The sequence below is a fragment of the Doryrhamphus excisus genome, chromosome 5, assembly GCF_030265055.1.
Source record: "Doryrhamphus excisus isolate RoL2022-K1 chromosome 5, RoL_Dexc_1.0, whole genome shotgun sequence".
In the NCBI taxonomy this organism is placed as follows: domain Eukaryota; kingdom Metazoa; phylum Chordata; class Actinopteri; order Syngnathiformes; family Syngnathidae; genus Doryrhamphus; species Doryrhamphus excisus.
Window position 1 is genome coordinate 21770119 of NC_080470.1, and position 19972 is coordinate 21790090.

Consider the following 19972-nt stretch of genomic DNA (forward strand, 5'->3'; position numbering starts at 1 on the left):
ATTTTTGAGAGACGTCTTGAAGTAACCTCTTTTTCTTGAGAAACTTTGGACTGTCCAGTCTCTACTACTCTACTACTACTACTCCTACTCTAAATTCGGGATCCAACACATCCGACATTTTAAAAAGATACATTGCCGTTTATTATCAACACTTATACCGTTTATCAACTTCTATACGGTTAGTGGCACAAACCGGAAGTGTTTCTGTGCACTCTGCAGTGTGACCAACCACAGCAGAGTGGGTGTGCCTGGAGGTGGGTCGTGGGTGGAATACATTAAAACAGACCGTTTTCACGGGATCCACAACACCCAAAGAAATACAGCTGAATAGGTGCAGATTCTGGAAGAACTAGAAAGCTTTCTGTGCTGGTTATCGTGTGTAGCTGCTCTATAGGAGTCCACAATAGGGATCGACCGATATGTTTTTTTTGGGGCCGATGCCGATACCGATTTTTTTCCATCACCCTTAGCCGATGGACGATTTTGCTTGGGCCGATATTTGTGGCTGATACTGCTTTTACTGCCTCAATTTACATGAAAAAATGATAATAACAAATATTACAGGTCTCAAGTTTAAACAAATATTTATTGAAATGTAAACACTGAACACAGTAGGATTCAGCTTTCTTAAACACACATTTAAACGGCATTATCAACTTTAAAAGGAATAAATATTCAACCATGTGCAAAACATTTCTGTCATAGTTTAAGTTCTATCCAGCATCGATGTGATGACTGCTCCTCCGCAGTGAAATGTACCCCCCCCCCCCACCTCCACACACGCAAACACATCACACTGACACAATTTACTACGATATATAAAACATTTCTCTCATCATTAAAGTTCGTGTTGTGCACACTTAAGACCTCTGATAAGCAGACACGTCTGCTCCAATTCGTTCTGTGTGTGCGTGCTCGGAGATGGCGCACACACACAACACGACACGCATTTAACCTCAGTCAGGCGTTGGCTGAATGAAACTCCTACAAACACCATGGGACTGAATTGACAACGTTGACAATAAAGCGGTGTTGGTAAAAGCTGTACATATTAGCCTCCAACTACATCAACAGCTCCCTAATTCCCCAATTAAACGGTAGGCACTTTTAATGCAGTGCAGCATTCAGCATTCCTGAATGCTGCAGGAATGCTGCTGAAGCATTCAGCAGCATTCCTGGTTTTCACACCCACAAACTAAACTATATTTTCAAGCACATACATATATATTGTTCATGTTTCCTATTTCAAAGCAGGTGGCAATATTTCAACTAAGTTTAATTGTTAGAGGATAATTAAAAGTTGAAAACGTACCCTTGTTGTGATTCACCACTCTCAGGTGGGAAGGGGTACCGCGACTGCGTGTGTTGCAAAGCTGCCCGGCGGATGCCTGTCTGTAAATCATGCGGCAGAAAAATACATCGGCAAACCCACGCGCGTATCGGCCAATACTGATTCAAGTAAAGAACACATATATCGGTCGATCCTTAGTCCACAACTCAATACAAAGGGTCCAAAATGAGCATAATAGGTCCTCTTTAAAAGTCCAAGTCTACGCTAGTAGGATGACCGCGCCTGACTATAAGTCGCAGGATGGGCTATTATGAAACTATAAACTATGAAAAAGGTGCCACTTACAGTCAGAAAATATGTTTGATGACCGTTGTTGGATAAAGTTTGGACAACAAGCATCATCATTTTCCTTAATTAAAATCTCCAGAAGGACCACCTGCTCCCCCTTAGCTCAACCATGCAGGGCCCACAAGACACACACACACACACACACACACACACACACACAACCACACACAAAGGTCACAAGTGCTGCCCGCCTCAGAATTCCATTGTGTGTTTAAAAAAGAAATGTGAAAACAACTTTGGGAGGAATGTGACTTATGCTCAGGCCGTCTGAGTGCCTGGTGCAGGATTTCAGAGCGGGGCTTAAAGCAGCTGATATCCAGACGGAATCTGCTTCCGCCTTTATGCGTTGAATCCGATGGAAATAGGCCTCCTAAAAGTAGCGTCCAGACCAAGGATGCGGGGAGCGGCCCGTCTCATCGGCGATGGGCGGGACGAGGAAAGGGGAGCACTGACGGGAAGGTAGCGGACGTCCTGGCCAGGCCTCGGGAGGTCACTTGGTTGTTGGCTGTCCCGATATCATATTGATATCAGTCCAGTATGAGCAAAAATTGGATTATATGGGCCTGCATTGATAGCAGCGGCGTTGAAACGTTTTTCCAGTGAGGGCCACACAGTAAAAGAATGAAAAGATGACACTTTGATATTTTGTATAAGAAGTTATATACAATATATTTAAAGAAAAAACTGCATCTCATGGATGAAAAAGACTATATTAGTATCGACTTCACTCTTTGCACCATTTACCCATTTTTGTGGTTTTTCATTTTTCAAATATTTAAACTTTCTTCTTACATCATCTGCCTTGAAGTACACCAATGCAGCAATATTTTAGTCATATTTCTCCTTGGTATGCAGTATGTACGTTATGAATGTACATTACACAGTTATAGTGCGTGAAATGTGTGTTCTTACGGTCTTTTTCATGTTACATTTTACTTCATGCATCATTAGTATGCATGCACTTATGTTCTTCCTCATTTCCTTGACAAAATACCTAAATAAATACGTCTAAAACGCACCTTTCTATGTGTAATAAGTTTTTTTTTATCATACTTGCACAAAAGTGCACAAAATAAAAGTGCACAAAATAATTAAAATAAATCAAACCTTCAAATGGCTTAAATAAAAGTGTCCAAAATAATTCAAATACAAACAAATATAAATGACTTAAGTGTGAAAAAAGTTACTTAATTTTTTTTTTATTTAAAAATAAAAATGACTTAAAGCAAGAACAAAAAACAATTGATATGATTGAATTAAGTGTAAAAAATAATTAAACTATATACAAATATAAATGATTTAAGTGCCAAAAAAATAAGTCACTGAAAAATGTAAAAAATAAATAAATAAATACTTTTTTTAAAGTGTACATTTATTAAAATAGATACAAATAAAAAGGTTTTTCAAAAATAAGTGACTGTTAAAAATGCACAAAATAATTTAAATGAATAAAACCTTTGAATGGTTTAAATAAAAGTGTGACGTAAATACATACAAATATATATGACTTAAGTGTGAAAAAATGAAAGTTACTGAAAATAAAAAAAATAATTTAAAAAATTCAAGTGTAAAAAAACTAATAAATATGACATAATTTAAATAACATACTTTAAATAAGTGTAAAACATAACTAAAATACACACAAATATACTGTAAAGTGTGAAAAAAATTATTAAAAATTATTTTAAATAATTGAAGTGTAAAAGAATTGTAAGTGTAAAACAAATAACTACAAAATAAAAATGATTTTAAAGTGTAAACATTAATAGAGTCGCATTAACAATAAATAAAAATGGCTTTGATATAAAGTAAAAAAAAAATCTAAAAAATGACTTCAATAAAAGCATAAAAAAATAACATAAAATGACTTCAATAAATGTGTGAAAAAATAATAAGTAAAAATGACTTAAATTAATGCGTTGTGACATACCATTGGAAAGAATCCCTGCTCTACCCAAAAACGTGAACACCGAACACTAAACACTTTAGCAAAGCTTTATATGTGAAAAGCATTCCAAATGCCAAGAAATGAGCAATGAGTGGCATACATTGGCTTTGTTCTTGAAAGTACGTACGCACACACCCTATACGTACCACATCCAAGTGTGATCAGTGCACACCAGACAACCAGTTTGTGCATGAAGAAATATTAACATTAACACAGAAAGAAGCAGAATCAGCTCATCTACACGACTTGCAAAGCAGCCAAACACGGAGCGGAAGACTCCATCATTCTCCCCCCCCCCCCCCCAATAAGAATTGTGCAGAAATGTGAAACAATGGAGGCCCTGACAGCTGGCGGCTTGCAGAGTTTGGCACGTCCTGTTTAGGTTGCATTCTTCTCCATTCAGGTCCTGACTGCACCCAGCAACACCCCCCACCCCGCCAAACTCCGCACAGCATGGACATCTGCCCATACCGATACAATCCCCATACCGCAGCTCTGTTTCAACATGTAACCGTGCCAAAAGAACATCAGCAAATTCACAGCTTCATAGGAACTACGTCGCTACATCGCACTCTTAACGTCCACCTTTTGTTTTTTGTTGTTTTGATATGAGTCTGTAATAAACTTCTTTCTACAGTAAAGTATCATACTGGTGACCTCGTCCGTCTGTTTTGTGTGGCCATCAATATGTCGGCCGTTCACCGATGCTCTTTTAGCTACATTTGCTGACTCTCTTTAAACTAAGTCTACCGATACTCTTTTGGCGACCTTTGCTGATACTCTTGTTAGCTACGTTTGCTGATACTCTAAACTAAGTCTGCCGATACTCGTTAGTTATGTTTGCTGATATTCCTTTTAGCTACGTTTTCTGATACTCTTTTGGCAATGTTTACTGATACTCTTGGTTAGCTACGTTTGGTGATACTCTAAACTATGTCTGCCTCTTGTTAGCTACGTTTGACACTTTTGTTAGCTGTGTTTGCTTATAGTCATGTTAGCTACGTTTGCTTATAGTCATGTTAGCTACGTTTGCCGATACTCTTTTTAGCTACGTTTGCCGATACTCTTGTTAGCTACGTTTGCCGATACTCTTGTTAGCTACGTTTGCCGATACTCTTGTTAGCTACGTTTGCCGATACTCTTGTTAGCTACGTTTGCCGATACTCTTGTTAGCTACGTTTGCAGATACTCTTTTTAGCTACGTTTGCAGATACTCATGTTAGCTACGTTTGCCGATACTCTTGTTAGCTACGTTTGCCGATACTCTTGTTAGCTACGTTTGCCGATACTCTTGTTAGCTACGTTTGCCGATACTCTTGTTAGCTACGTTTGCCGATACTCTTGTTAGCTACGTTTGCCGATACTCTTGTTAGCTACGTTTGCCGAAACTCTTTTTAGCTACGTTTGCCGATACTCTTGTTAGCTACGTTTGCCGATACTCTTGTGGAAACATTTGCTGATACTCTTGTTAGCTACGTTTGCTGATACTCTTTTGGTGACATTTGCTGATACTCTTTTGTCGACATTTGCTGATACTCTTTTGTCGACATTTGCTGATACTCTTATGGCGACGTTTGCTGATACTCTTTTGGAAACATTTGTTGATACTCTTTTGGAAACATTTGCCGACACTCTTGTTAGCTATGTTTGCCGATACTCTTAAGCTACGTTTGCCGATACTCTTTTAAGCTACGTTTGCCGATACTCTTTTAAGCTACGTTTGCCGATACTCTTTTAAGCTACGTTTGCCGATACTCTTTTGGCGATGTTTGCTGATACTACTTTGGTTACATTTGCTGATGTTCTATGAGCTCCATTTTCTGATATTCTCTAGTTATGTTTGCTAATATTCTTGATATTCTGATATTCTCTGGAGAAAACCCATACAATCACGGGATGAATGGACATTCCAATAGATTTTCCAACATCTACAAATATATATCTCATTGATATCAAATTATTTTTATTTTTACAAAATGCTGAGGACCGACAAAGAGCGAGCTGCGGGACAAAAATGGCCACCAGGTCGCACTTTGAGATTGTGGTATAAGGCACGAGAGCACAAGAGACAGATATTTCTCATAAGATTAGATTAGATTAGATTAGATTAGATTAGATTAGATTAGATTAGATTAGATTCAACTTTATTGTTATTGCTCATGTCACTGGTACAGGGCAACAAAATGCAGTTAGCATCCAACCAGAAGTGCAATTTTATAAGTACATTAGTAGTAAGTATGGACAGATCTATGTAAATAAAACTATACAGGCTATGACTATGATACAGTGAGGATATGTACAGGGGTATAAATGACTATAATATGGCTATTGTAGATTATACAGATTATAAACAGTATGGATATGACAATATATAATAACAGTAATATGTACAATATTGCAGTGAAGTGACTAGAGTAGAGTATGGTAAGAAAGAAACGTGAATAAAAAAGAAACAGTTCAAACGGGTGATGTGGCGCGGGTCCATCATTTCCAAAAAAGACAGAAGCCATATGTCGTGAAAAAGACACGAGCCAACTGACATTAAATCAAGCCACGGCGTGTTCGTGACCTCCCCCGTCACGGCAGCACACAAAAAGGGCCGTCATAATGAAAAGGCCGGGGGAAGCAAAATAAAAGCGGGGTTGAGCGCGTGTGAATAACCTCTGGGCGCTGCAAACACAGCTCACCCTTTCCAGAATAATTGAATTTGCCCTGCTTTGTGGCCAAGCATAAAGGGCCCCCTTTGCCGAGCGGCGGGCCGGCCGTGGTTGTTGCATAACAGAGCTAATAAAGGAGGCCTTCCCGCCGGGCCACGGGGACGGGCGGGAGGAGACACGACACGTGGGAACTGCCCCCGTTCTGCCGCTTTGTCTGAGCCCCCGGGGCATTAGCATAGGCATGCCGAGCATGACGCTCATTCCGTACTCACAAAAAACCCCAGCAGAACGCAGACTCGGACTGTCCTGTAAGGCGGCACACCGGGGTCTTCCAGCCTTACAGGGCCCGACGAAATAAACACTAACAAATCCGGTCCTGTTTCCAGGGAATCCCTTTTCACACATGAATCCAACTTTTCACGACATGCTGTTAGCGAAGACAGCGACACCAGAGCAGGACCAAACGTGAACCCTGGCTGATACCCACAGCATCACCACACCACACCGTGGTGTTTGTCTACGTCCCAGCCTACGTGACGCTCAGCAGACTCCGGGCTTGCATGTATCACAAGACCTGAGGGCGGTGGTTCTCCGTTATTTTGTGTCATGCCCCCCCCAGTTCCTTGCAGTGGGAAAGCGGCTTTTGTGGCCTCCAAGCTGTACTACAACACTGGATGTTTCTGCATCCCATTCAACTCATTTTATGATCAGGTTTCTCCATTTGACTCAACTTGACAGCACCAGAGCATCATACAACAAGAACATTTTACATGCATACTGTATCTTCAGCCTCCCAGCTGCAACATGTTCTTGATGCTACTCTGTGGTGTCCACATTACACACGTATTCCAGCGTGGGCCACATCGCTAAATATGAAGGGTGGAACTGTGTCACTTTGAAAACTGTCCACCAAAAATCATATTATTAGTATCAACTTTCAGTTTTACTCCTTTTCCCCCATTTTTTAAATTATTTCTTTTTAAAGAATCAAATGATTGTGACGGCGGCACGGCGGTCAAGTGGTTAGCGCGCAGACCTCACAGCTAGGAGACCAGGGTTCAATTCCACCCTCGGCCATCTCTGTGTGAAGTTTGCATGTTCTCCCCCGTGGGTTTTCTCCGGGTACTCCGGTTTCCTCCCACATTCCAAAAACATGCTAGGTTAATTGGCCACTCCAAATTGTCCATAGGTATGAATGTGAGTGTGAATGGTTGTTTGTCTATATGTGCCTTGTGATTGGCTGGCCACCAGTTCAGGGTGTACCCCGCCTCCCGCCCGAAGACAGCTGGGATAGGTTCCAGCACCCCCGCGACACTCGTGATGATAAGCAGTAGAAAATGAATGAATGATTATGACCTGAGACTTTTGTCATATTAGGGCTTTTATTTTTTCTTCAACTCCCTGCTACTAAAATGACATGACTTTTTCCTCCTATTACTATTACTAATATTACTATTATTTATTCTCGGAAAATTGCACGTTTTGACTTCATTCTGGTACAATCAAAACAAATTTTTGCTTCTCATGTTACGACATTTTAAAAAATTTGCCTCTTATTATTTCATATTTCAACTCTACGCAACTAAAACCTCATAATATTTCCTCATAATATTACACTATTCTCGTAAAATGATGACTGCCTTGTTAGATTAGCCAATCAGCCAATACTGATGCATGTAACATAACATATCTCCCGTGGTGGAATGAACACATACTATGTGTTGTATACAGCATTTTTTTTTAAATGTCGGTTTTCATGATCATATAATTATCGGTACCGATAATTATTGGGCATCCCTAATCAAAAAGTAACATCGCTATGAACGCTCGGCCGCCACAAGCCAGTTATCACTGTGGGAACTCTTCTAAAAGGTCAGAGGGATGGTGATGCACCGATTTCACGGTCTCTGTTCATATTGAAAATCAGGATCAAGCCAGCTTTTGACCTTCTGCTCTTGTAAATAAAGCAACATTTTTCTCCTCATATTTTGACTTTATTCTTGTAAAATTACTGCTGATTTTGGACCTTTTGTTCTTATTATTAATATTATGACTTTACTGCCATAATATTTTGACTTTATTCCCATAATATTTTGTTTTGTTTCTCATACAAACATGTCTTTTTTTGTTTGTTTAACATTTCAACTCTATGCTACTATGAAGTTATTTTCTTCCTCCCAATAGCACAAGTTTATTTTCCTAGTTAGAATATGACTTTTTGTCTTAATATTTGGACTTTATTCTTGTAAAATTACAGCTGTTTTTTCTTCTTTTCTGCTGTTAAATAAACTATTTCAACTTTCTTATAAATGTTTTTCTCGCAATCTTGTTACCTTATTCACATAATATTTGTAATTTATTCCCAGAACATTGTACCTTTTCCCCACCAACCTATTTATCAACAAACTTTATTGTTTTTCGTAATATTACAACTTTTTTCTTTAATACTTCAAATGTGGGTCCAGGGTCCAGGGTGTACCCCGCCTCTCACCCAAAGTCAGCTGGGATAGGCTCCAGCATACCCATGACCCTAGTGAGGATAAGCAGTATAGAAAATGAATGGATTTCAAATGATGCTACTAAAATGATGCTATTTTTCCGTATAAAAAGTTTTTCTCCTAAAATTACGACTTTTTCTGTCAATATTTTGACAGATAATTACTGATGATTTTTTTCATTTTCTTCAAGACTTTTTTTAAATTTTCTCATGGAATTGTAATTTTAAAAAATGGCCCTCAGGCCGCCCTTTGGTCAATCGATGAACCGATCACTCAATTAAGGGAAAACAACAACTTCAGTTATCAACCAAGGAAATAATGGTTGGTTGCCTCAGTGTCCCGCTTTTGGAAAAACCCCTTCAGAGTATTGTCGAGGATTTGGCTTCAAGGTGACTCGGAATTTACAGGTTTGTGTTTGACTTATTGGTTGGTGTCAGCATCAGCATTCTTCCATTGGAGATAAGTTGTACATCACATTCCTCTGTCATCAAACAACAGCTTGGTGATGAGGAGAAAAGCGTTATCAGCGGCGGGGAAATCGGGTGTTTCTTATCAAGATTACATTCTGTTTCTTCGTATGGTTTGGTTACAACATCAGAATCGACGGAAGACGATCCCGGGAGTTGCCTGTAATCCCTCAAAGTGGCCTCGGCCAAAAGGAGCCCGTTTCTGGGTAGGTGAAATCCCAGTCCCTGCGGAGGCGCACATCCTTGCAGCTTTCCCAGTGGCCAGCTCGCATTCCTGGCATACTTTAGCCGGGATTGCTGGGAGTTGGAGTTTGAACGCAACACTCCAGGCTCGTCCAAAAGTAGCAGTCAAAGCTTTTTAGAGCCATGTTGTAGAGGACGGATAGGATTGTTTGAAAGTTAAAAAAGGGGGGATTGTGTCACAATAAGTGAGAGAAGCTGGAATGTTTCAGGTCATTGGAAGTCATGAATCCACAAGTGATGACAACACACATGAGAACGTAAAAGTGTGTGCATGACAATGGAAGGGTTGTCAACATTTCAAAACATCGTTAAAAGCTGATTTTACATGTCAAGAAAGATGGCAGCTCATGTCGGAGATGGTTTAGTTAGCCAAATGTGTGAAAAGGCAAGCAAACGAGCAAAAGCATCACGCTGTCACTGAGATTGACGTTAAAATGACTTTTTTTGTTGCTGTTTTCCTACCTATCTCTGGGGTCGATCCATGAAGTCTGCCGGGTGTTGTGGTCGATAAAGAACACTCTTCCGTCGTAATCTCGGGCTTCCTCCCATCCGGCGGGCAGCGGCAGCTCGGAGCTCTCCCTCCGCTTTCCGCCGCACAGCCACGGCATCGCGGCGGGCCGCTGCGAGGGCGAGGGCGAGGGCTCCAGCCCGGCGCCCCTGCGTCGTCTCTCGCCCCCCTCCGGGAAAAAACAGCCGCTTCTCACCGCATCACAGGCGCAGCTCGACTTCGGCGTGAAGAGCAAACTTTGCACGGCTGAAGAAAGGAGGCGCCTCCGGGAGCTCAGCACATCCGCGTTTGGTCCAAAGAGTTCCCCGCTTAGTGGCTTACAAAGGCGGCGCTCTCACGGTGCTCGCTCCTCCATGTTGGCCTCCGCCACCATGTTTCATTCCTCCGTGTCCTTATTCGGGCTCGGCGGATTTGCATAAACGGACGTGCGGGAAAGCTGGCCCTTCTGTCCAATAGGAAAGTCCAACTCTCACAACTTTAAAGCGGCTCTGCTTCTCAAAAAGCAAACTTTTCAATTGTTTGCTAGACGGGATATGTCCTTCTTGTTGCTGTTTTGACGTGAGCAGGCTAAACGTAATTATTACTTTTTAAAATAATCATTTCAAGTTTACCATTTCACGTGGTCGCACAGACTTGACATTTTAGGCGAAAGTTTCGCTCATAAAAGTCGTCATTTTACAACAGCATAACTTTCAACTCAAGCAGGCAAACGTTTCCCCAAAACAAACAAAACTCTACGGAGGCCTTTTGCGTTACACCGCAGTGACATCTGCCGGCAGCGACGAGTATTGCAGCCACTCGGTTCATGACTTTGATGACGTCACGGGTGGGAGGCGTTACCCTTTCTGTGTGACTTTTTCCAGACAAATGAAAGATGCCACTCGGATATTTTGTAGAGAAACACATATGCTAAGAAGTTATACATTTAGACATTTTTGAAGAAAAATGTATCAACTTTGCTCTTTTTCTCCCCATTTTAGCTTTTCTTCAGATTTTCCACTCATTTCAACTTTCTTCTTACATAATCTTACATAATTGTAGCTTCTTTCATTTGTTTTATTTACTCAAATTTAATTGTCCAAAAATCACAACTTCATTTTGCTTAGTTTGTTTCTCATATTTTGTCGGTAATATTTAAATATTATAAATAAATATAATATAATATATATAAATTATCAATTATATTATATAAAAAATAAATTATATTATAAATAAATTATATTATAAATATAATATACAAATATAATATATATTAAATATAATATAAATCTTTAAACAATAAACCTTATGCTACTATATATTATTATCCTTAAATATTCTTTCATCAAAATACAACTTGTTTCTTGTTATATTTTGGCATTATTGTCATGAAATTTAAGCTTTTTATGCAACCTCAATAATAATTTACTTTATGCCTCTAAAATTGTGTTATTTTTCCTTGGCCGTAATATTGTGTTACTCACAGTTAGTTTTCGCCGGCAGAGGTCAGTGTTTCTTTGCAAATGAATTAGTGCTTCACTTGATTAGATTTATAATCTTTGAAAGGTGCTATAGGGTCTGGTGACCAGTCGAAAATGTTAAAATAAAAGAACACGCTGTTTATTAATATATTAATCTGTCTATATTAAGGATTGTTAAGGACTGCTGACATTTCGACTTGTGTCACAAAGGCTGCTAATAGTCACATGTAGATGACTGACTTCATTTTATCTTCTAAGACATTTTAATCACCTGCACAACAGAATATATTATTTTCCAACAGAATTCATTCAAGTGTATGCAGAGTAAGATTTTTTTCAGAGTAAGAACTTTCCATGGGAAATTCACAGCCATTTATGGGAAATTGGAGAATGGGATAGAAACTTTAGTTGGGGTTGCTGCAATACAGTGTTATGTTATGTATAGTTACATATTTTAAACCTGCATGGTGGTAAACCTGAGTCAAATTCATAGTCTCATCTAGTGATGTGTTACAGCATCATTGTGGTTCAAACAAAACAGAGACAGTGGCTGAAAAGTGAAGCAAACGTTTTTGCAAAAAGTGGTACCAAAACTGGAGCATACAAAATTGAGTGAACATTTTTGAAAAAATGTCACCAAATAATACAAACCAGAGGCATACAAAAACAGAGGCAAAGTCTTTTAGAAAATGATGAACAAATACCAAATATATGAAAACTAGGGCGTACGAAAACCAAGACAATAAACAAAAACTCTGGCAAAATTTTTGCAAAAACAGTGACAGTGGCTGAAAACTGAAGCAAAAGTTTGGGCAAAAAGTTTTACCAAAATTTAGTTAAAATTTCTGCAAAAAAATGTTACCACAATAACACAAATCAGAGGCAGACAAAAACAAAGGCAACGTCTTTGCAAAAGTGATCAACAAATACATGGGGCGTACAAAAACCAAGACAGTAAACGAAAACTCTGGCAAAATTTTAGCAAAGACAGTGGCTGAAAACTGAAACAAAAGTTTTGGCAAAAATGTTACCACTATCAAGTCAGAATTTCTGCAAAAAAATGTAAAATAAAACAAATAAGAGGCAGACAAAAACAAAGGCAACGTCATTCAAAAATGATCAACAAATACATGAAAACTGGGGCGTATGAAAACCAAGACAGTAAACAAAAATTAATTTTGGACAAAAGTTGCAAAGCAATGTTAGCAAAAAATTTTGACAAAAACCAAACCATCCAAAAACTGGGGTGTACAAAAACGCAGAAGTGAATGAAAATGGAGGCAAATTTGAAAAGAATGAAAAAAAACAGGAAAAACGTTATGAAAACCAAATATACAAAAACTGGGCCATTCCTCAATAAAATGTCATTGAAGCACTACTCACAAATAAAAATGTCTTCCCTGGCTAAACTTCCCGTGGCAAGATTCCACAATCTTTTCTAGCACCACAAATGTTCCTGCTAGCTAGAACCTAAAGGAACATTCCCAGATATTACAGAGCTCTCAACATGCCCAAGACACTCTGTGATGTCCTCCAAGAAGGCGTTGTCATATGGGGATGGACACAATGGTGGGCAGCTCGCCTATCGGAGGGGGGTTGTACTTTTCCACCCTCATGAGCCGCCGTAGGATGTCGTCACGGTCCAGCGGCCAAGCGTACACATGCGTGTTCTGAAGCCAGGTTGGGACGTGACACTGCGGGCCGACACGTTTCTCAAGTTATTGTATGTGTTGTTAGGAAATTATTCACAAGTTATTGTGATGTGCGATTCCCCAAATAGGATACGGAGCTTAGTATCGATAATACCCATACCAACACTTTTATTTCTCTGCTCTACAAGGATTCACTCCACAGTTAATGAATAGTGCTTCATTTCTTTTTACACTTCAATGCCGCTTATCCTCACGAGGGTCGGGGGTGGGTGACATGACTTACCTTCTTTGCACCGGGGAACAAAATGGGAATAAAGCGAAAATTTTTGCATCCGTTCTGAATGAACTCATTCTGGAGCTGCATGAAAGAAAAGAAATGCAGTGAATAAAAAAAAAAGTGTGACATTTTGTTTTTTTTTTTTTTTTGACAGTTTGTTTTCGGAACCTGCTTGTGGATGTAGACTGCGCTGCACGTCCGCTCGTCAATGTCGGGGCTGCTGACGTGGGAGGCGGTCACCGTGTCGTAGTACTTGGGGCTGATGATGATGATAATCAGGTACTCCTTCTGGGGATCACATGACACATCCATCATTTGACTCTTTTTAAAGGCAGAGTTGTTCCTGCAGGACTGCGATCTATCTGTGGTCGCATTAGCATGTTGTTTGTATGGATGCTGTGGGAGATAAAGACGTCAAAACAACATGAAAGTCGAAAGCAAAAGAGGTTGCCGCAGAGGACCCGCTGCCCGCTGAGAGGAGCGATACATGCTCCTCATTTAGAGTCTACAAAAGTTTCCAATGAGACTCGAAAAGTCAATTGGAACGACAAGCTACTGTAATTGACCGACCCATGATAATGTGTTCAATCGTATAAGAAACACTTACCTCGCTGAGGTAGCGCTCCATGAAGTCAATCTTGCTGATGCTGCGAAACTGCTGCTCAAATATGTCAATCTGTAAGCACCACAAATAAAAAAAAATCAATAAACTATAAATATACTGTATTCAAAAAACAAAATAAGAGGGTTATTTTTATAAATGGTTGTCACGTTCGTACATGTGTGTCGAAGCCGTTGTGCCGCAGCAGAGCCACAAACTTGATGACCTCGCTCAGGTGCACGTCATCGTCCGCCTCGTACGTGACAAACACTCTCCCTGCACGCCAGGACAACAAGATGTCGTTAAAACGGCTACTTGACGGTGCACCGCGTCCATGGACACTCACGCTGCTCCAAAGACAGCGGCATGCTGTGCGGCGTCTGCTTCTCTGGAGGCGTATGGCTGTGGTTGCTGTGGAATGACAAAAATAAATAAACAAAAAATTAAAAAAGCACTTCAAGTTCAGTCCTGTTTGTGTTTTCACTTTCAGTACAGGCAGAGTATCTCACGAGGAGCGCTTGTTTGCTTTCAATGGGTATGTGAATACTACGGAAATCAGTTCAGTTTGTTTCCAGAATTATTGAATTGAGCTTTTTAAAACACCTTAAAAGGGACCTATGATTTTTGATGATAAATGGTGATGTAAAATGTCAGCTTTTAACATACAGCCATATGTGTTGGTTCCCGAATCCAATCCGGAAGTAGAGACTGGACAGTCCCCAGTTTCTCAAGAAAAGAGGTTACTTCAAGACGTCTCTCAATGGTACGTAGCTTTAGCATTTTAGTGTTAGGTTCACAGCATCGGTAACATGTAATGTAGTCATGACATGTTTTTTTTTTAACAAAAAAATTGAGGAAAACCAAATGTACAAAAACAGAGAGAGTGAGTGAAAACTTTTTTTTTTTTTAGAAAAAAAAAATCATTGTTGGAACTGTTGTAGATAAGTTATCCAATTTGCTGGTCTAACTGTTTGCCTTTCTAGCTACAAGTTGGTAAGATAGGTATAGCTTTGTTCTCTGTGTATGTATGCATGACTTGCTTTTATTGCAGGATGTGGCACCAGCAGAAGGGGACAGTTGATTGCTCAAGCAGTCAACCACGAGCAGAAGAATGCGTGTATGATAAAGATAGTGGTTTGTTTTTAAATGGTCTCAACTGGATAGTCAGGACACCCTTTCCCCGTAGCAGTTGAGACCTCCTGTGACCTAGGGCATTCCTAAATAAAAGGCAAGAGAGTGAAGGCTTTTTCAGAGTTGATTTGGAGGTTGTTACTGAGCAGACTTCAATCACTCTCCTTGCAAGTAAAACTATGCCAGTCTCTTTGTCCTCTTTGAGCAGGTTGCTTTACAGATGTTTGGTGATTAAACCTGACAATCATCCAAAAACTGGGTCTTGCAAAAAGCGAGCAGAGACCGAGGCAAAATTTTCATCAGAACATTTTTGATGAAAACCAAAACTGGGGTAAATAAAATCTGTGACAAAATCTGCGATATCTGTATCCTATCGAAGGCAACAAGAAATGTTGACATCGTTACTGTTCTTGAACAGCCCTGAATGAGACAGAGTAGGGCCTTTTTGTGAATTTGAGAAAAGAATTACAGTACTCACATCCGTGTGAACCCACCCCAGGGATGTCTGCAGTCACCTGGATGTTTACAAGGCAAAAAAATGAGAAGAGCACACAAAGGTCGCAGCAGGAACAAGTTCTCACTTACATGGAAGCCCGTGAGCTTCCCGGTTTGGAAAGCACGGGTGAACGTTGGCTCCGCTGCCGGCAAAGGCGTCCGCGGGACACTGGGCCCAGCAGGCGGCCCCAATGGGTGAGCACATGTACGGGGGCAGGGTGTGATGCCGGCTCGGCGGGTCCGAGTGCAGAGAGAAGGGCTGCTCCAGGCTGCTTGGGGACTTGTGACCAGAGGGGAGGCTATCTCCGCAGCAGCTGCAGAGTTCTTTTGGGTTCAGGCTGGACGGCGTGCTGCCGGGATATCCCGACCAGCTGCTGGACAAGCTGGACAGCGGCAGCCAGACGCTGTCGGCCAAGCTCGGGAAGGGAGTCGGCGGGAAAGAACAGGAGCTTAGGTTGGCTCGGGCGTGGGAGTCCAGCACGGGTTCCTCCTGGAAGGGGTCGCAAAGGCGGGCGCCAGCGGGGTCCATTTTGGCGGTCACTTCTTGCTGCTCGGCGCTCATGGTCTCATCGTCCTCTTGTGGAGTGTTTTTTCGCAGGAACCAACTGCACCAGCGGACATTGTGAGGACAAGCAATTTGGACTTTATGTTCTTGAAATGCTGCACGCTTCAAAATAAAACTGTGTCAAAACATGAAACCCTACTGTGACACCTCTGCTATTATTTTTCCTTCCTCACATCATTGTGTTTTAAATACGTGAGGCTATAAGTTGCACAATACCATAAATGCATAATTAGGTAGAAAAAAAAACATACATAAGTCGCACTGGAGTATAGGTTGCATTTTTTGTCATTTTTTTGCAACTACTTGACCAAAACCAACATTACATCCCCTTGGATGGGAAGTTCTAACAATAAAAGAATAGAGAACAGGCTGAATAGGTGTAAGATATGCTAACACAATGCTTATTCAGCTACACAAAAAATAAATATGAACAGAAAAGGTGTCCAGTGTTTATGTAACATAAACAGTTTTTTCATTTATAAGTCGCTCTGGAGTATAAGTCGCAGGAACAGCCAACCTATGAAAAAAAGTGTGACTTATAGTCCGGAAAATATGGTACATCTGCTCATGTTGGCCTAATTATTTCATATTGCATTTTATTCCTCATCTAGTGCTTTGCATTGCCTCGGCAGAACATATGTCTCCCTGATCGATGGATAATATCATCAGGAAATGCTAGCAGCGCAAATATATTTTTCCATTTTTTTTCCATGTTCTTAATTAAACGGTGACGCCATCTCCAAATTAGTTAGAAACAGTGGCACTTTAATGGCTCATTTTCAGCTGAAAGCATGGACATAACCTGGTTGAGACCGAGTTAAGAGTTTAGCCTAAGTTACTCCACACTCTTTATTGCTCTCTGGTTCTACCAGATCTTACTTATTGTGTGGAAATATGAGGTAATAACTATAAAAGCAATCTTCGCTCGCTAAATGTACTGCAAAAAAGGTCAGTAGGGATCATTCACAATGCCGCCTACAGAGAACATAATAACTCCTTATTTCTAAAATCACAAATACTTAAACTTGCTGATATAGTTAATTTTCAAACAGCTAAAATAATGCATAAGGCTAAAAATAACCAATTACCTAAAAATGTCATCCAATACTTCTCTACAAGAGAGGAGAAATATGATCTCAGGGAAGAACTACATTTGAAACACTATGCTAGGACTACGTTAAAAATCCATAGCATTTCAGTATGTGGAATCAAACTATGGAATGGATTGAGTAAGGACCTCAAACAATGCACAACGATGAGCCAATTCAAGAAACAATACAAGCAGTTGATGTTTGCTAAATACAAGGATGAAGAGTCTTGAACCAGTCATGATGTGCTATATATATCACTATATTGACACTTACTATGGTACCCATTATGTCATTGGATGCTCATATCACCTTGTACTTCGGTACGAGGTGCATTATTAAAAAAAAACAACCTTAAACTGTATGTATTATGGAAAGCAGGAAGTGAACAAATGTAACAGTTACTGATTGTAAAAGAATCAGATGGAGGGGTAGGATTTAATAAGCTTTGCTTCTTCCTACTCCTTTTGGACATGTGGAACTGTGAACTGATTATGGGATGCACTCAATTGTAAATTGATGCATGTTCAAATGAAATAAAACCATTACCATTGTGATACAGCTGCCTTCACAGAACAGGCATGTCCGGCTTTACACTCAACACGCCTCTCAAGCCCACTAAACGCGCTTCGCAGAATAACCCCCTGGTCTGCTAAATATAAAATAAACAACTTTTTTGGGATGGACTCACCTATTTGGAGGTTTGGAACCTGGTAGCATCCTTCAGCCTCCTCACATCCATGTGTATCCCTTTACGCTGCACGTCAACTTTCACTTTAAAACAACAAAAACAAAAGTACTGTATATACACATGTATGTACAAAAAAAAACATTTGCGGTGAATATTGACACAGGAGCTGCTGTCGGCCACTCTCTACACTGCTAACCTGCTACTAGAACTCTAGGCTAACCATCAACTCTGACACTTCCCAGGCCCCGCCCCCTAAAGGCGCACACAACATGTCAGATACTTTCTCGAATTTAGTAATTTTTATACCTATGGACAATTTGGAGTTGACGATTAACCTAGCATGCTTTTGGAACGGGGAAGGAAACTGGAGTACCCGGAGAAAACCCACGCATGCACGGGGAGAACATACAAACTCCACGCAGAGATGAGAGAGTGGAATTGAACTTGCGTCTCCTAGCTGTGAGGCCTGTGCGCGAACCACTCATTCGCTGTGTTTAGAATAAAACAGCTGCTATTTTTTCCCTCCACAACTCAGTGAGATCTTAAAGTTGTCTGTTGATAAGCTGCTATGTATGTACGTATATATATGTACGTGTGTGTATATATATATATATATATATATATATACACACACATATATATATATACACATATATATACACATATATATACATATACACACACATATATATATATATATATACACATACACACACACACACACGCGTGTATCTGTATCATGCGAAAAAGTGTGTGCTGCCCTGATACACATGCAAAACATACCAAAATACTCATATTTCTGAAAACAGTAAATACACATTTATATATTACTAAATATATTTTCCATATTTCTAGTACAAGTTAGATCTTCAGGACTACTTAAAAGTAGCTCGCAGGCTGAAAAATTGTGAGCACACCTGGGTTAGAGTACGTTTCGGTTAGAGTCGGATCTTCTAGGACAGATTAACGACGCTAACCAAGGTTCCACTGTTAGTGTTTTTGTTTGTTTCTTTCGACTTTTTCCTGATTTCGGAGTCACCACAGCGGATCTTTTTATCCGCGTGTGTGTATAAAAAAAATATATTGTATATTTTGTTGTTACTGGCCTTCAGCCATGAGATGTACATGATGAGATCTATGACATCCAGTGGAAAGACAAATGCCCTCCAGGGCCATGGCGGTTCACAGAAACACCACAGGGACTTTTTGAATGTGGCTGATTCTGTGTATAGTGAGCACACGTGGGTTTAAAAGAAATAACAAGTTTCCCTCAATGAAAGAAGCAAGATAAATAAAATTAAGGTAAGAAATAAGTGACGGTGTTGTTTAACTTTAACACTGTTTAAGACATGTTTTTTTTTACCCCGTCAAAGCACCACAAAGTTCCAGTGAGTGACATTTGTGGTTACATATATGACCTCAATTTTGACTTCTTGTATGGCTGGCTCGAGACTGTGGTTGCTTTAAGTGTTCGAGAATATTCTTTAGCTCATTAAATCAAAGACAATAGATTAAAAGTAGAAAAGTAGTCTTCTTGCTTTGTACCTGTTAGCTAACCAGGTGATACTGTTGACAAACAATTGGCAGATGGTCGATGGATGCAAAACAAGCTGAGAAGTAACAGGTAATACTTTCATGGCATTAAATTGTCTTACCTTCCCTCCAGCAAATGAACCAGACTACGACGTGTCGGCGTCCTCCCAGACACGAATCCTCCCCGGGGAAAGACGCTCCCTTCTGCGGCGACTTTGAGAAGTTGTCTGCTCCCCTCCGGCTGACGCTGTACTGACGTGCGAAATGTGCTCGTTGGCTAACCACCAAACCACGCCCCTCGCCATCCAGCCACGCCCACTCGCATTAGACAGTGTCAGTATCGTATCGATACTATCGCGAGAGATGAATGTTTGTTCACATTGTTGATGTATGTGCATTTTGTTGCCCTGTACAAGTGACATGAGCAATAACAATAAAGTTGAATCTAATCTAATCTAATCTAATCTAATTTATTTATTGCTTTCAAACTCAGAAAAAATAAAATTCAAATGATTTGCA

At 40.1% G+C, this 19972-nt stretch overlaps 2 protein-coding genes across 2 annotated transcripts in view; both read right to left on the bottom strand.

The window, feature by feature from the left end:
• Positions 1 to 10708, bottom strand: part of wwc3 (WWC family member 3) — a 37527-nt gene extending 26819 nt beyond the window's left edge. The window contains exon 1 of the mRNA XM_058073478.1: positions 9915 to 10708. Coding sequence (XP_057929461.1) covers positions 9915 to 10060 — 146 coding nt within the window. The 5' untranslated portion in view covers positions 10061 to 10708. The remainder of the gene's footprint in view (positions 1 to 9914) is intronic.
• A 976-nt stretch (positions 10709 to 11684) lies between these two features.
• On the bottom strand, positions 11685 to 19890 carry traf3ip2l (TRAF3 interacting protein 2-like). The gene is made up of 10 exons (XM_058073223.1): positions 19576 to 19890; positions 17921 to 18003; positions 15667 to 16181; positions 15560 to 15596; positions 14297 to 14361; positions 14129 to 14226; positions 13957 to 14025; positions 13518 to 13637; positions 13356 to 13430; positions 11685 to 13114 (listed from the first exon to the last, which is right to left on the bottom strand). The coding sequence occupies exons 2-10, from the start codon at positions 17947 to 17949 to the stop codon at positions 12968 to 12970; spliced, it is 1155 nt and encodes a 384-aa protein (XP_057929206.1). The 5' UTR covers positions 17950 to 18003; positions 19576 to 19890; the 3' UTR covers positions 11685 to 12967.
• Positions 19891 to 19972: the final 82 nt, after the last annotated feature.

What these genes read in the sequence shown, in the direction of transcription:
- traf3ip2l (XM_058073223.1), bottom strand. Translation starts at nt 17,949, where the DNA reads ATGCTACCAGGTTCCAAACCTCCAAATAG. An exon ending in GGTTCCAAACCTCCAAATAG is followed by an intron (nt 16,182 to 17,920) that starts GTGAGTCCATCC and finishes CCGCTGGTGCAG; the next exon opens with TTGGTTCCTGCGAAAAAACA. An exon ending in ACAACGGCTTCGACACACAT is followed by an intron (nt 14,026 to 14,128) that starts GTACGAACGTGA and finishes TGGTGCTTACAG; the next exon opens with ATTGACATATTTGAGCAGCA.